Source organism: Phacochoerus africanus, chromosome 2, assembly GCF_016906955.1.
Source record: "Phacochoerus africanus isolate WHEZ1 chromosome 2, ROS_Pafr_v1, whole genome shotgun sequence".
Classification (NCBI taxonomy): domain Eukaryota; kingdom Metazoa; phylum Chordata; class Mammalia; order Artiodactyla; family Suidae; genus Phacochoerus; species Phacochoerus africanus.
The window spans coordinates 166,627,786-166,641,097 of record NC_062545.1 but is presented as its reverse complement, the minus strand read 5'-3'; the positions used below and the strand labels follow the sequence as shown (position 1 = coordinate 166,641,097).

Sequence of the window (13,312 nt, the reverse complement as noted above, 5' to 3'; positions counted from 1 at the left end):
CTGACTTCGATCTGGTTCAAACACAGAGTAATAATGAGATAATGAGATTTTTCCATTATCTATGGTTTTAGACAGTGGGTTGTTACACAGTACAAGGATTTTACTTTCTTTTTTTTTTTGTCTTTTTGTCTTTTGTTGTTGTTGTTGTTGCTATTTCTTGGGCCGCTCCCACAGCATGTGGAGGTTCCCAGGCCAGGGGTTGAATCGGAGCTGTAGCCACCGGCCTACGCCAGAGCCACAGCAACGCGGGATCCGAGCCGTGTCTGCAACCTACACCACAGCTCACGGCAACGCCGGATCGTTAACCCACTGAGCAAGGGCAGGGACTGAACCCGCAACCTCATGGTTCCTAGTCGGATTCGTTAACCACTGCGCCACGACGGGAACTCCCCGGATTTTACTTTCTTAATGATGAAACAAAGAACAACAGAAGAAAAAAAAAAAAAAGAAAAGAAAGAAAATGCCTTTTACTACACCAAAGGGTTGGGGGGAAGTCTGACCTGAGCTTCAGAGAATGGGACAACTGAAATACTATTTTCCACCAGGATGGTTGCAATTTCCCCTTCCAGATCTCCGATTCTTCCTAAAACACGTACAAAATGTCCATTTGGATACATGGATGTTGACTCCCATGAATCGATTCGCACAACCACCCTGAAGTCCTGCACAAAGAGGGGGAAACACAAGCCCAGCACCAGAAGTTAAGTGGGTCAATTAGCAGCACCAAACCACACAAGACATAAACAGCGTCAAGATCCAAAGAAAGTGGCCAATCTGAAAACAGTGTTTTTTTCTTTTCTTTTCTTTTTTTTGGAGGGTTCTTCATGTTCGACTAAATTGCCAGATGGTATGTAAATGCTTAGCCCAATGCTTTGAAGGGAGGCATTACCTCACTACATCAAATAAGTGGGCTGGAGACTGTAGTCTTTGAAAGAAAGCCAATTGTAACTCATTCCAGCTAATACTTGAGACACAAGGGAAAAACCCAATTATGCACAGTCCAAATTAAATTCAAAACTGAAAAAAAAATCTCAGTTTCTTGTGTGTGGGAATTACTTTCTCTCTCTCTCTCTTTTTTTTTGTCTTTTTGCCTTTTCTAGGGCCGCTCCCAAGGCATATGGAGGTTCCCAGGCTAGGGGTCTAATCAGAGCTGTAGCCACCAGCCTACATCAGAGCCACAGCAATGCAGGATCTGAGCCTCGTCTGTGACCTACAGCACAGCTCACAGCAACGCTGGATCCTTAACCCACTGAGCAAGGCCAGGGATTGAACCCGCAACCTCATCGTTCCTAGTCGGATTCGTTAAGCACTGAGCCACGACGGGAACTCCACTTTCTAATTTTTTAAGACATCTTTCGGTGGGGGAGAAGATTATTGGTGTGAACTGAGCCCCACCGCCCAGGATTCCAGCAAACCATAGGCATGGAAAGCAATTGTTGGAACTGGCTTTGGAGAGCCTGTGAGAGGCTTGCGTGAGGCTCGAGATGAAAAGGTACACCATGACCTGGGGACTTGCTGCCTCACTGCCTCATTTACAAACTGCAAAACACTGGGCCAGTCAAATCGGGCAATGCCTATACCCTTCGCCACAGTGAAGGGTAATTTCTAACTTTCTTGTTTCTGTCTTCTCTCCAGGGCTCTATTCCTTTATGGATAATCGATTCTGTGAAGTACCACTATATCATCCCTGCAGGGCAGAGTGATCGTATTTCTAGACGGCTTGCTGGAAGAAAGCTTGTTAGTGTTGGCAAAGTGTATCTGCTGAAAGTTTCTGTGTTGGACAGCTGGATAATGGATGTTCTCTCTAGCTGTCCTACACAGCTCTTTCTAGGACGGTTTCTGTCTGGCCTTCATTTATTAACTAAGGACTACTTAATAGATGGCGCTGTATATTTAGAATTTTTAGAAAACAGGATCTCAGAATGCCAGATGCCATCAATAATTTATCCCTTCTTATGCAAAGGAGTTAACAGTGATTCCTGGGACTGTTCAAAAGCTGGCAAAGATGAGGCAAAAATGGTAAAACGTCGGCTACCTGGAGGGCTTCTGCTTGCTGAGTGCTAATTCGGATTTTGGGAATTCTGTAATCCCAAGGTGTAACTAGGATTTTCTGAGCATTTTTGCCCTGAGATTGGACCTCTTCTTTGGATGGAAATGTCACCACATAATCCCGCCAGTTCTTCTGAAGGATGCCCACCACTCTGCCTTTGGGAAAACAAAACAAAATAAAGCCTTAACAGGTGAGATGTCATCTATCTGGACTCTGACCAGTTTACAGTGAGGACGAACACGGGACACACAACACCCCATTTGTTCAAGCGCATCCGCACAAGTTGAGAGATGCTTAAACATTTGCTTTCCTAGTGTTATTAAAATGGATCATACTTCTAAAGATAGATACTTTTTTTATTAACATTGTCAGTATGCCCTTTCTTTGCGGGCCGTGATGTGACATTTAGAATCCATCAGTCTCACTTTCTCTTTTGCTCTTACCTTCTCAATCTCAGGTTTAGGTATGCTGGGAAAAGTCAATGACTTTCACTTTTTTTAACCTATGCCTTCTGCTGGGCTTCTTCATTGTCTTTCTTGCATTTTTCCCATCAGCCAGAATCATTTGGTCCAACATTATATACAGAAAAGTATGCAAGTCTGATACATAACACCTTTTTTTTTTTTGGCCATGCCCAGGCATTGGGAAATTCCTGGGCCAGGGATTGAACCCACACCACAGCTATAAGCAGAGCCACAGCAGTGACAAAGCTGGTTCTTTAACCCTCTGGGCCACGAGGGAACTCTCATAATACTTTTAAGCATCACTGATTGAAGTAAAAAAAAAAAAAGTGAGGTGTTCCCAGGGTGGCGCAGTGGAAACAAATTCAACTGGGAACCATGAGGTTGCAGGTTTGATCCCTGGCCTTGCTCAGTGGGTTAAGGCTGAGGCATTGCTGTGGCTGTGGCATAGGCCAGCAGCTATAGCTCCAATTTGACCCCTAGCCTGGGAACTTCCATATGCTGCAGGTGAGGCCCTAAAAAAAAAAAAAAAAGAAAGAAAGAAAAAAGAAAGTGTAACAATAGTTGAAAGTGCTACCTTTTCACAAATATTTATTGAGCCTCTACTAGGGATGAGGCCCTATTAGGGGTTCTAGTAGGGAATACAGCTGTATCAAAACAAAGTCCCTGACTTCCTGGAGTTTACATTCTAGTGTGAGAGTCTGTGGGGGTGTCTGGGTGTCTCACAAAAATGTGAGGTATTGATGACTGCTAAGAAAAAGAGTATGATAAGGTGATCAGTAGTGATAAAGGGTCAGAGTGGCAGCTTTTTTTTTTTTTTTTTTAGGGCTGCACCCTGCATACAGATGTTCCCAGGCTAGGGGGTCGAATTGGAGCTACAGCTGCCTGTCTATGCCATAGTCACAGCAATGCGGGATCCGAGCTGTATCTGTGACCTACACCACAGCTCATGCAATGCTGGATCCTTAGCCCACTGAGCGAGTCTGGGGATTGAACCTGCATCCTCATAGATGCTAGTCAGATTTGTTTCTGCTGAGCCATGATGGGATGTCCCAGAGTGGCAGCTATTTTAAGTAAAGTGACTTTTGCGCAGAGACTTAAAGCAAGGAAAGGAGATGTGGGGATGTTTGGGGAAAGCTTGTTTCCAGGGTGAAAGGACAAGTTGGTCACTGTAGCAGAAGCAGAGACAGGACAGGGCCTAAAGATTTTAAAAGGGTCACTGTGGCTTCTGTGTGGAAAAAAGACTATCTGGCAGCAAGGGCAGGAGCAGCAAGGCCAGTGAACAGGCTGTTGGGAAAATCTCACCAGGAGGTTCTGGTGCACTGACCTGAGAGAGAAGTGGTAGAAGGCAGGAGAGGCTGAATCAAAGCTACACATTAAAACTAGAGCTGATAGGACTTGCTAATGTGTGAAAGAAGTCCAGGATAGGTTCAAGGTCTTTGTGTTGACCTTGCCAACCCAAAGAACAACCTATCCATTTATTGAGATGGGGAGGAGTCGGGGAGGAGCAGGGCGGGGATAGAAAGCCGGAGTTCGTTATTGGGTGTGTTGAGTTTGAGGTGCCTATCAGATATCCAGGGGAAAAGGCCAAAAAGATGATAGAGTGGACAAAACTGGAGGCTGGAGAAGGGATCTGGGCTGAAGAGATAAAGCCAGGGGACTGAATAGCAGCTCCTGGGGAAAGAATGTAAGATCCAGAGAGGAGCCTGGGCACATCCAAGAGGACTATAAGATGGACAGGAATCAGCAAGGGAGCTGAGGAGGAGCAATCAGTGGAGAACCAGAAGCCAAAGATGAGGAGTGATGCGTCAGTCACACGCTGCTGCCTGGTGACAGGTGCTGAGGACTGTAGGGAATGAGGTCACTGGTGACCTTGACAAGAGACAAGAGGTAGGAGGGGGCTCCTGAAGGTAGTGGCTTTGGGAGAGGATGCTTAGAGGAGAAGTAGAGAGAAGGCAGAGGTAACTGTTTCACTGAGTCCTGTCATAAACTGAAGCAGAGAAAAGGGTGGTAACTGAAGGGGTATGGAACCTGAGAGGGTTTTATTTTGTTTTAAGATGAGAGATGCTATAGCATATTTTGGTACTCATGAGAATAAAATAAATTTGCAGAGAGGGTAAAATGAAAAGATATCATATATTAATAATTGCAGTATTTCTGGATTCAGGAGAGGAAAAATTAACGTTCCACATGGATGACCAGGCGACCTGTGGGCTGGCTCACCTGTGGGCATGGGCTCACTGGGGGACTCCCCCGAGGCCTTGTCATCACCATCATTCTCACCCAGGGCGGTGGTTCTTCCTTTCCATTCATTTTTAGGGAGCAGTTCGACCACAACCACATCTCCGTGAATGGAGCGGTTTCGAGCCTTCATCCCGTGGATTAGGATGTCACTGACTAGACCTGTGTTTAGGGCAGCACAGAGAAACCTCATAAAGCCAAGGGGGAGCCACTCCAGTGAGGCACTTCAAGCGCAGTATGTCTGAGACCTAATCAGCTTTCCTGCAAATCAAAGCGTCCTCCTTTCAAAAGTGAGGTCAAACTTTTGTTCTGCAGGTGAGGAAGGAACACTGCCGTCATGTCATGCTGCATAATTTGCTTTTGTAAGGCCACCCTCAACCATTTTTTTTTTTAAAGTTTTACTGAAGTACGGTTAATTTACAAGATTGTGATATTAACTGTCTTTTAAGGACGCTAACAGTTCCCTGCATGAGACTACAGAGGTCCACACTGGGACTCTGTCCCACAACTTCAGGGGCCATGTGGTCAGGAAGTGGTCAGCAGGCTGCTGACCGAGATACTGCAGAACCGACAGGAGACTGAGCGCAGAAGCCTGGAGAAGGCCACTGCATCTCATTCTCCTCCAGCCTCGCCAGGCTCCCCTGACTATCAGGGTTACTCACTCTGTCACTGCAGAACTAGCAGCTACATTTTATTATGATACAACATATTTCCGCATTTGTTTTCATTTTTGTTACTTTTAAAATGATTGCAATGAGGCAGTAGAGCTCACTGGGGCAGTACAACGAGGGCAATGTCTCCAAATCCTGGTCAGCCTGCGGTGGCAGAGGTTCGGCCCCACCGCTTACCAGGTGTGTAATCCTAGGAAAGTTACTTTGCTTCTCTATATTTTAGTGTCCTCATGTATAAAAGGTGGTAATCAAAAATAATATCTACATTAAGTATTTAGAATAGTACCCAATGTATAGTAAGCACTCAATAAAATATAAGCTATTACCATTTTTTAGAGTTTACCACTATAAACAAAGTCAGAAAAAGCTAGGGAGGAAAAAACCAACCCACGATCCCACACAGCCCCCCATACGTGGGGTATGTGACATGTTGGCATATATGATATGATAATTTCTGAGCCTACTTTCTTCATTGTGTAATACTAGAAAAAAAAAGTAGTATGGAAATTTACACAAGGTTTATACTGAACCTGAATCTTTAGTGCTGGCTCCTTGAAGTCGGACAAAAGCTTCTATTTGTGCTCTGTGTTTGTTGACATTCAGAATTCCCTAAAATCATAATAAAAAAATCCATGTGAGGAGTTCCCGTTATGGCGCAGTGGTTAACGAATCCAACTAGGAACCATGAGGTTGCGGGTTCGGTCCCTGCCCTTGCTCAGTGGGTCAAGGTTCCAGCGTTGCCGTGAGCTGTGGTGTAGGTTGCAGACGCAGCTCGGATCCTGTGTTGCTGTGGCTCTGGCGTGGGCTGGCAGCTACAGCTCCAATTCGACCCCTAGCCCGGGAACCTCCATATGCCACAGGAGCGGTTCAAGAAATGGCAAAAAGACAAAAAAAAAAAAAATCCATGTGAAAAATTTCTGGAGTTCCCATCATGGCGCAGTGGTTAACTAATCCAACTAGGAACCATGAGGTTGTGGGTTCGATCCCTGGCTTTGCTCAGTGGGTTGCGGATCCTGCGTTGCCGTGGGCTGTGGTGTAGGTTGCAGATGCAGGTGGGATCTGGTGTTGCTGTGGCTGTGGTGTAGGCCGGTGGCTATGGCTCTGATTAAGACCCCTAGCCTGGGAATCTCCATATGCCGAGGGAGCAGCCCTAGAAAAGGCAGAAAGACAAAAAAAAAAAAAAAAAAATTATTTTCTGCCTGCTTTAAACTCTAAAAGATACACTTTAAAAACTTTATGAAAATATCCTCATTATACTCTTATAAAGTTTGTGATCCCTTTCTTTAGAAATAATAATAGTAATTCTGGAGTTCCCTTCGTGGCTCAGTGGAAAAGAATCTGACTAGCACCCATGAGGACGCAGGTTCAATTACTGGCCTTGCTCAGTGGGTTAAGTATCCCATGTTGCTGTGGCTGTGGCATAGGCTGGCAGCTGCAACTCCTATCTGACCCCTAGCCTGGGAACTTCCATATGCCTGCAGGAGTGACCCTAAAACAAACAAACAAACAAACAAACAAAAACAACATAAAATTCTGGAAGTTCCCTGGTGGTCTAGTGGTTAATACTCAGTGCTTCACCATTCTGGCCTGGGTTCAATCTTTGGTCTGGGAAATGAGATCCCGCATCAAGCCACTGCATGTCGTGGCAAAAAAGCAAAAAAAAAAAAAAAATCCATGGTGGAATGTTCTGTGTTTCTTTTTAGGACTGCACCTGAAGAATATGGAAGTTCCTAGGATAGGGGCTGAATAGGAGCTGCAGCTGCTGGCCTATGCCACAGCCAGAGCAACACCAGCTCTAAGTTTCATCTGCATATATGCTGTGGTTTGTGGCAATGCTGGATGCTTAAGCCACTGAGCAAGGCCAGGGACTGAACCCACATCTTCATGGATCCTAGTCTGGTTCATAACCCGCTAAGCCACAATGGGAACTCCGTAGTTCCGTATCTTGATTGTGGTGGTGAATACACAAATCTACACATGTGACAAAACTGTATGTGCACATATATGTGCGTGTGCATGTGCACACGTAAAACTGTTGAAGTCTGAATAGCAATTTTATCTGATTCCCTCTCAAGCATCTGGGTCCTGGGTTCTGGGGGATCATAAAAGGACCCTCGAAAGGGGCAGGAAAATGGCAAAGGAGTGAAGAAGCCAAATTTCAACAAGTTTATATTTTTGCCAAACCTCTAGACCTTGATTCAAAACTATATTCTCTTTCCCAGTGACAGGAGGCATTAAAGGCTCCTTGTGTGATGCTCAGTATGTAACCCAATTAAGTGCTCTGCAGAGCAGCTCCAAACCGAGGGTGATGTCCATGGAAGAACAGCTCCCCCATCACCCTGAACATGGGTGGCCCCCGCTTTGTTGACAGCCTGTGAAATCAGAGGCCTGTGGCAGGGGGCAAGTAAAGAAGAGAAGGAAACACCCTGGCTGGTCCTGGCGCTGAGTCTCTCTTACCACCACCTTTACCTGAATGTAGCGCCCAGATTTAATGCCAGCTTCCAACACTTCCAGGGGCAGATGTTCTGGGTACTCCTTCCCGTGGCTTTCCTGACTCTCATTCTCTCTTTCCCGTCGAGACTGAACAATAGACTCACAAAGCTCGTGGGCAGCCTTTAAATCAGGCCAAAAATTGTCCAGGTAACTCTGCATTTAATAAAGGCACAAGAGAGACATGGTCAGAAGATAATGATTCTTTGTCATGGCAGCATTACAACAGATCCTGAACAGGAGCTGCGGCTGTGAAGAGCTGCTAAATGCATATGACCTTCCCAAGCCGCATGCTACCAGTTCATTTTCTACCATCTCATGAATCCCTGCAGCCTTGCCAAAGGAACCCCAGGGAGCATTCCTACTGTGGAACATTTCCACCCCTCTGCTTACTCTGTACTTTGAAATCTCCCCCTCTCTCCACGAACACGCATGAACGTGCACACGTCCAGACAGCCTGCTTTCCATGTATCATACTGCTGCAGACAATGGCCCACAGAGAATGGAGAGGGAGAGCTCTCACATGTGCACTGCCCTTTTTTTTTCCTACTCTGAAACATTTAAAATTTGTAAGAGAAGTTCCCGTTGTGGCTCAGCGGTTAGCGAACCCAACTAGCATCCGTGAGGATGCAGGTTCGATCCCTGTCCTTGCTCAGTGGGCTAAGGATCTGGCATTGCCGTGAGTTGTGATGTAGGTCACAGATGCGGCATGGATCCCAAGTTGCCGTGGTTGTGGTGTAGGCCGGCAGCTACAGCTCCGATTTGACCCTTAGCCTGGGAACCTCCGTATGCTGCAGGTATGGCCCTAAAAAGACAAAAAAAAAAAAATCATCAAAAACCTAATTAAGCAGGCAAAAAAAAAAAAAAAGGCAAGGAGTAAAGTGTGTGAGGAAATGTCTCCCCCTTCCCACCCCACTGGCAATCTTGGACACGCACAGAGAGGTGGAAAGTAAAGATGTTTTTGTTCTTTGGTGTTAGGCTTTCCAGGCTCATAAACTCCCTGAGGACCAGGTCTTCTTTTATGACTATACAGACATAGTCACACTTTCACGTGGGTGCTTCTTGATGATGGTGCTATCAATGTGACGACCTGGTGTGAAACATAACTCCCAGACAAGTGGTCAGGGTCCCCTCTAAGTAGAACCTTACTGAATGCTGTTGCACTTCTTAGTGTAACTTTCTGAGGGCGACAGCTGCAAGAGGCTGGTGTGGTGAGGTTGGCTGTGTTACATCTATGCCATGCATCCAGGATACATGCCCTTAAATGGGTGATGCTTGCCAAATAAAATCGAATTTATGGGTGCTCCCGTCATGGCTCAGCAGTAATGAACCCGACTGGTATCCAGGACACTGGGATTCGGGTTTGATCCCTGGCCTCCCTCAGTGGGTTAAGGATCCGGTGTTGCTGTTAGCTGCGGCGTAGGCTGGCAGCTGCAGCTCCGACTGGACCCCTAGCCTGGGAACTTCCATATGCTGCAGGTGTGGTCCTAAAAACAAAAAAAGAAATCAAATTTATGTGTGATTTTAAACTCAACTTAGAGTCTAAGGTAGAGCCTAGCATAGTCTCTTTCCTGAAATTAAAACTTCAAGTTTCCCTGGAAAATTCTGGGCTTCCCACTCATCTGAACTTGACTGTATCTCTTTTTTCTGCTCTCACACACCTTCATGAAGGCCTCAATCACACAGTTTGCTTAGGAAACATTACACAAAATCAAACTGTACTATGCTACCATACTACAAAGAAAAGTAATTTTCACAAAAAGTAGAAAAATGTAATTTTAGTCAACTGTCCTCTGCAGGAACAAGACATGATGTATTGCAACAGAAAAAATAGGTGACACTGCCAGTAATATCCAGTACCTCTGGAATTCTCTGGCATGCCGGAATGCTTTTTTATAGCGGAGCCAAGAAAATTCTACTGGCAAATCTTTAGCAATACATGTACATGAGAACCCTTCTAGGATCTACAACTCAAAATTCAACTAGACTTTCTGTAAAGTGACAGGGATAATGGAAGGCCTCATTCTAGTTTCTGAATCAAGAAACAATGTTAACCACTGGAACCTGACTGACCAACTGGGCAGGCAGAAGACACCAGTAATCTATTAAGAGATTAACAGTAATCCTACTCTCTGAAAAGGTATCTAAGAAATAGGAGAAAATGGAGTTCCTGCTTTGGTGCAATGGGATCGGTGACATCTTTGTAGTGCCAGGATGCAGGTTTGATTCCCACCTGGCACAGTGGGGTTAAAGGATCCAGTACTGCTGCAGTTGCAGCATAGGTCCCAACTGAGGTTCAGATCTGATCCCTGGCCTGGGAACTCCATATGCTGTGGGGCGGTCAAAAAAGATAAAGAAAGAGGAGAACTGTGTTCGTCAAACAGTCCAAGAAACTGTCACTGGTAATGCCACTCCCTCACATGAGTAATATCGCACATCACCCCTTACTTAAGCTCAACTGACTCCCACCCACAGTCACAAGCAGGGAAGAGTGAGGAACAATGGGAAAACAGGCTGGCTCTTAAAACTGTGTTTTTTGTGTACTCAGAAAAACAATGTGAGAGGCAGCAGGGCATGATAGTTAAGAGTTTAGAAGTCAGACTGCCTGGTTTTTGTTTTTCTTTGTTTTTTTGTCTTTTTAGGGCCGCACCAGTGGCACATGGAGGTTCCCAGGCTAGAGGTTGAATCGGAGCTGTAGCTGCCGGCCTACGCCACAGACACAGCAATGTGGGATCCAAGCCACATCTGCGATCTACACTACAGCTCACAGCAACACTGGATCCTTAACCCACTGAGCAAGGCCAGGAATTGAACCTGCGTCCTCATGAATTCTAGTCAGATTCGTTTCCGCTGAGTCACTATGAGAACTCCAGACTGCCTGGGTTCTAATCCCAGCTCTGTCGCTTTCCACCTGTGACCTTGGGCAAGTTGCTTAGCCTCTCTGTACTTTAGTTTCCTCACCAATAAAATGGGGATTACAACACCTGCCCCACAGGGCTGTTGCAAGAATTAAATGAAATAATACAGTTAGAACAGGGTCTGGCATAGATAAACGCTGGCTATTACTATTAGTTGGAGTCATATAAATTTGCCATTTTGTAGCTCAAAAATAACAGAATATTGGCAATTTCTTTTTGGCCATACCCTTGGCATATGGAAATTCCTGGGCCAGGGATCGAACCCAAGCCACAGCAGTGACAAGACCAGATCCTTAACCTGCTGAGCCACCAGGGAGCTCCAGCATATTGGCAATTTAATATGACTCAACCTATCATCATCATCACTGATATTTTAATTTTTTGTCTTTTAGGGCCATACCCATGGCATATGGAGGTTCCCAGGCTAGGGGCTGAATCAGATCTGTAGCTGCCAGCCAGATCCAAGGTGTGTCTGTGACCTATACCAGAGCTCATGGCAACGCTGGATCCTTAACCCACTGAGTGAGACCAGAGATCAAAACTGTGTCCTCACGGATACTAGTCAGATTTGTTTCTGCTGAGCCATGACAGGAACTCCCATGACTAATATTTTCTATTACTATAACTATAAACATGAGTTTACTGTCAACAGGGGCTTATAGGAGTGAAGGCTTAGATACTGTGGGCCTCATAGTCACAGGGAGTTTGCCCAACTTGGCAAAATCAAGATTAATTAGTTGGGGAGTAATGAAGATGTGGAACTTTTTTTTTTTTTTTGTCTTTTTCCCTTTTCTAGGGCCACTTCTGCGGCATATGGAGGTTCCCAGGCTAGGGGTCGAATCGGAGCTATAGCCACCAACCTACGCCAGAGCCACAGCAACACGGGATCCGAGCCGCATCCGCAACCTACACCACAGCTCACGGCAACGCCGGGTCCCCAACCCACTGAGCAAGGCCAGGGATCGAACCCACAGGAACCCTCATGGTTCCTAGTCAGATTCGTTAACCACTGCGCCACGACGGGAACTTTTTTTTTAAATTTTATGGCTGCACCTTCGGCATAAGGAGGTTCCCAGGCCAGGAGTTGAATCTGAGCCTCAGCTGTGAACTATGCCACCCCTGCAGCAATACCAGATCCTTTAACCCACTATGCCTGGCTAGGGATCAAACCCCATGCCTCTGCAGCAACCCAAGCCACTGCAGTTGGATTCTTTTTTGTTTGTTTGTTTGGCTTTTTAAGGCTGCATCTGCGGCACATGGAGGTTCCCAGGCTAGGGGTCCAACTGGAGTTACAGCTGCCAGACTACGCCACAGCCACAGCCACTCGGGATCTGAGCCACGTCTGTGACCTAAACCACAGCTTACGGCAACACTGAATCCTTAACCCACTGAACAAGGCCAGGGATTGAACCTGCAACCTCATCATTCGTAGCTGGATTTGTTTCTGCTGCGCCATTTTGGGAACTTCCAGCAGTTGGATTCTTAACCCACTGTGCCATGGCAGGAAGTACTGGAACTTCTTTTTTTTAAATTATTTAAAAATTTTTTATTTTTTTTTTGTCCTTTTAGGGCTGCACCCTCGGCATATGGAGGTTCTTAGGCTAGGGATGGAATCAGATTTATAGCCTCCGGCCTACACCAGAGCCACAGCAACACCAGATTCGGGCCGTGTCTGTGACCTATGTCACAACTCAACGGCAATGCCAGATCCTTAAGCCACTGAGTGAGGCCAGGGATTGAACCCGTGACCTCATGGTTTCTAGTTGGATTCGTTTCCACTGTGCCATGATGGGAATACCCTAACTTCTTAAAGTCTTCCCTTATTCTTTATTTTCCCTTTTCTGTACTGACAAAGGGATCTAGGGCACTACTCTGGAAATGAACACACATAGACACACACACACAATGGCTGGAAGTACCTTGAAGGAAATCACAAACACTCCTTCTGTTTCACTTCCATACTGCTGAACTGCCTCTTCATCTTCTGTCACCATGACAACTGGCATCCTATCCTGGCAGTGGTGATAGAACCAAACAGCTGCATTGTATATGCTCCTAGAAAGCAAGGGGCACATGAGCCCTTCCAAGGCAGACAAACACAAGCTCTTTTGTAGAATTTCACACCTGGCTTTTAATCTGCTATCCTTTGGTTTACATAGACAACCATTCATTCATTCACTCAACAAATTCTTCCTGAGCCCCCAGTATAAACCTACCCTGGGTTGGATACACTGGGGGCATACAAAGATGAACCAGAAAATGCTTGACATCTCTTCTTCTCTAAGACATTCAACCACCACAGAAATCTCTTTTCTTTCTTTTTCTTTCTTTCTGTCTGTCTGTCTGTCTTTCTTTCTTTCCTTCCTTTCCTTTTCTTTATTTCTTTTCTCTCTTTCTTTCGTTTTTTTTTCTCTCTTTAGAACTGCACGGGAGGCATGTGGAGGTTCCCAGGCTAGGGGTCCAATCACAGCTGTAGCTGCT

At 45.7% G+C, this 13,312-nt stretch overlaps 1 protein-coding gene across 2 annotated transcripts in view; it reads right to left on the bottom strand.

Moving 5' to 3' along the window:
• DIS3L (DIS3 like exosome 3'-5' exoribonuclease) overlaps positions 1-13,312 on the bottom strand; it is a 42,577-nt gene that overhangs the window by 15,664 nt on the left and 13,601 nt on the right. Inside the window, exons 4-9 of one of the 2 annotated variants that reach the window (XM_047767121.1) lie at positions 12,751-12,886; positions 7,893-8,069; positions 5,954-6,032; positions 4,735-4,914; positions 2,036-2,205; positions 501-662 (exon numbers count right to left, since the gene is read on the bottom strand). In XM_047767121.1, the coding sequence (XP_047623077.1) occupies positions 501-662; positions 2,036-2,205; positions 4,735-4,914; positions 5,954-6,032; positions 7,893-8,069; positions 12,751-12,886 (904 nt within the window). Of the gene's footprint in view, positions 1-500; positions 663-2,035; positions 2,206-4,734; positions 4,915-5,953; positions 6,033-7,892; positions 8,070-12,750; positions 12,887-13,312 lie in introns of those variants that run through there. The other variant, XM_047767122.1, reaches the window with a different exon arrangement.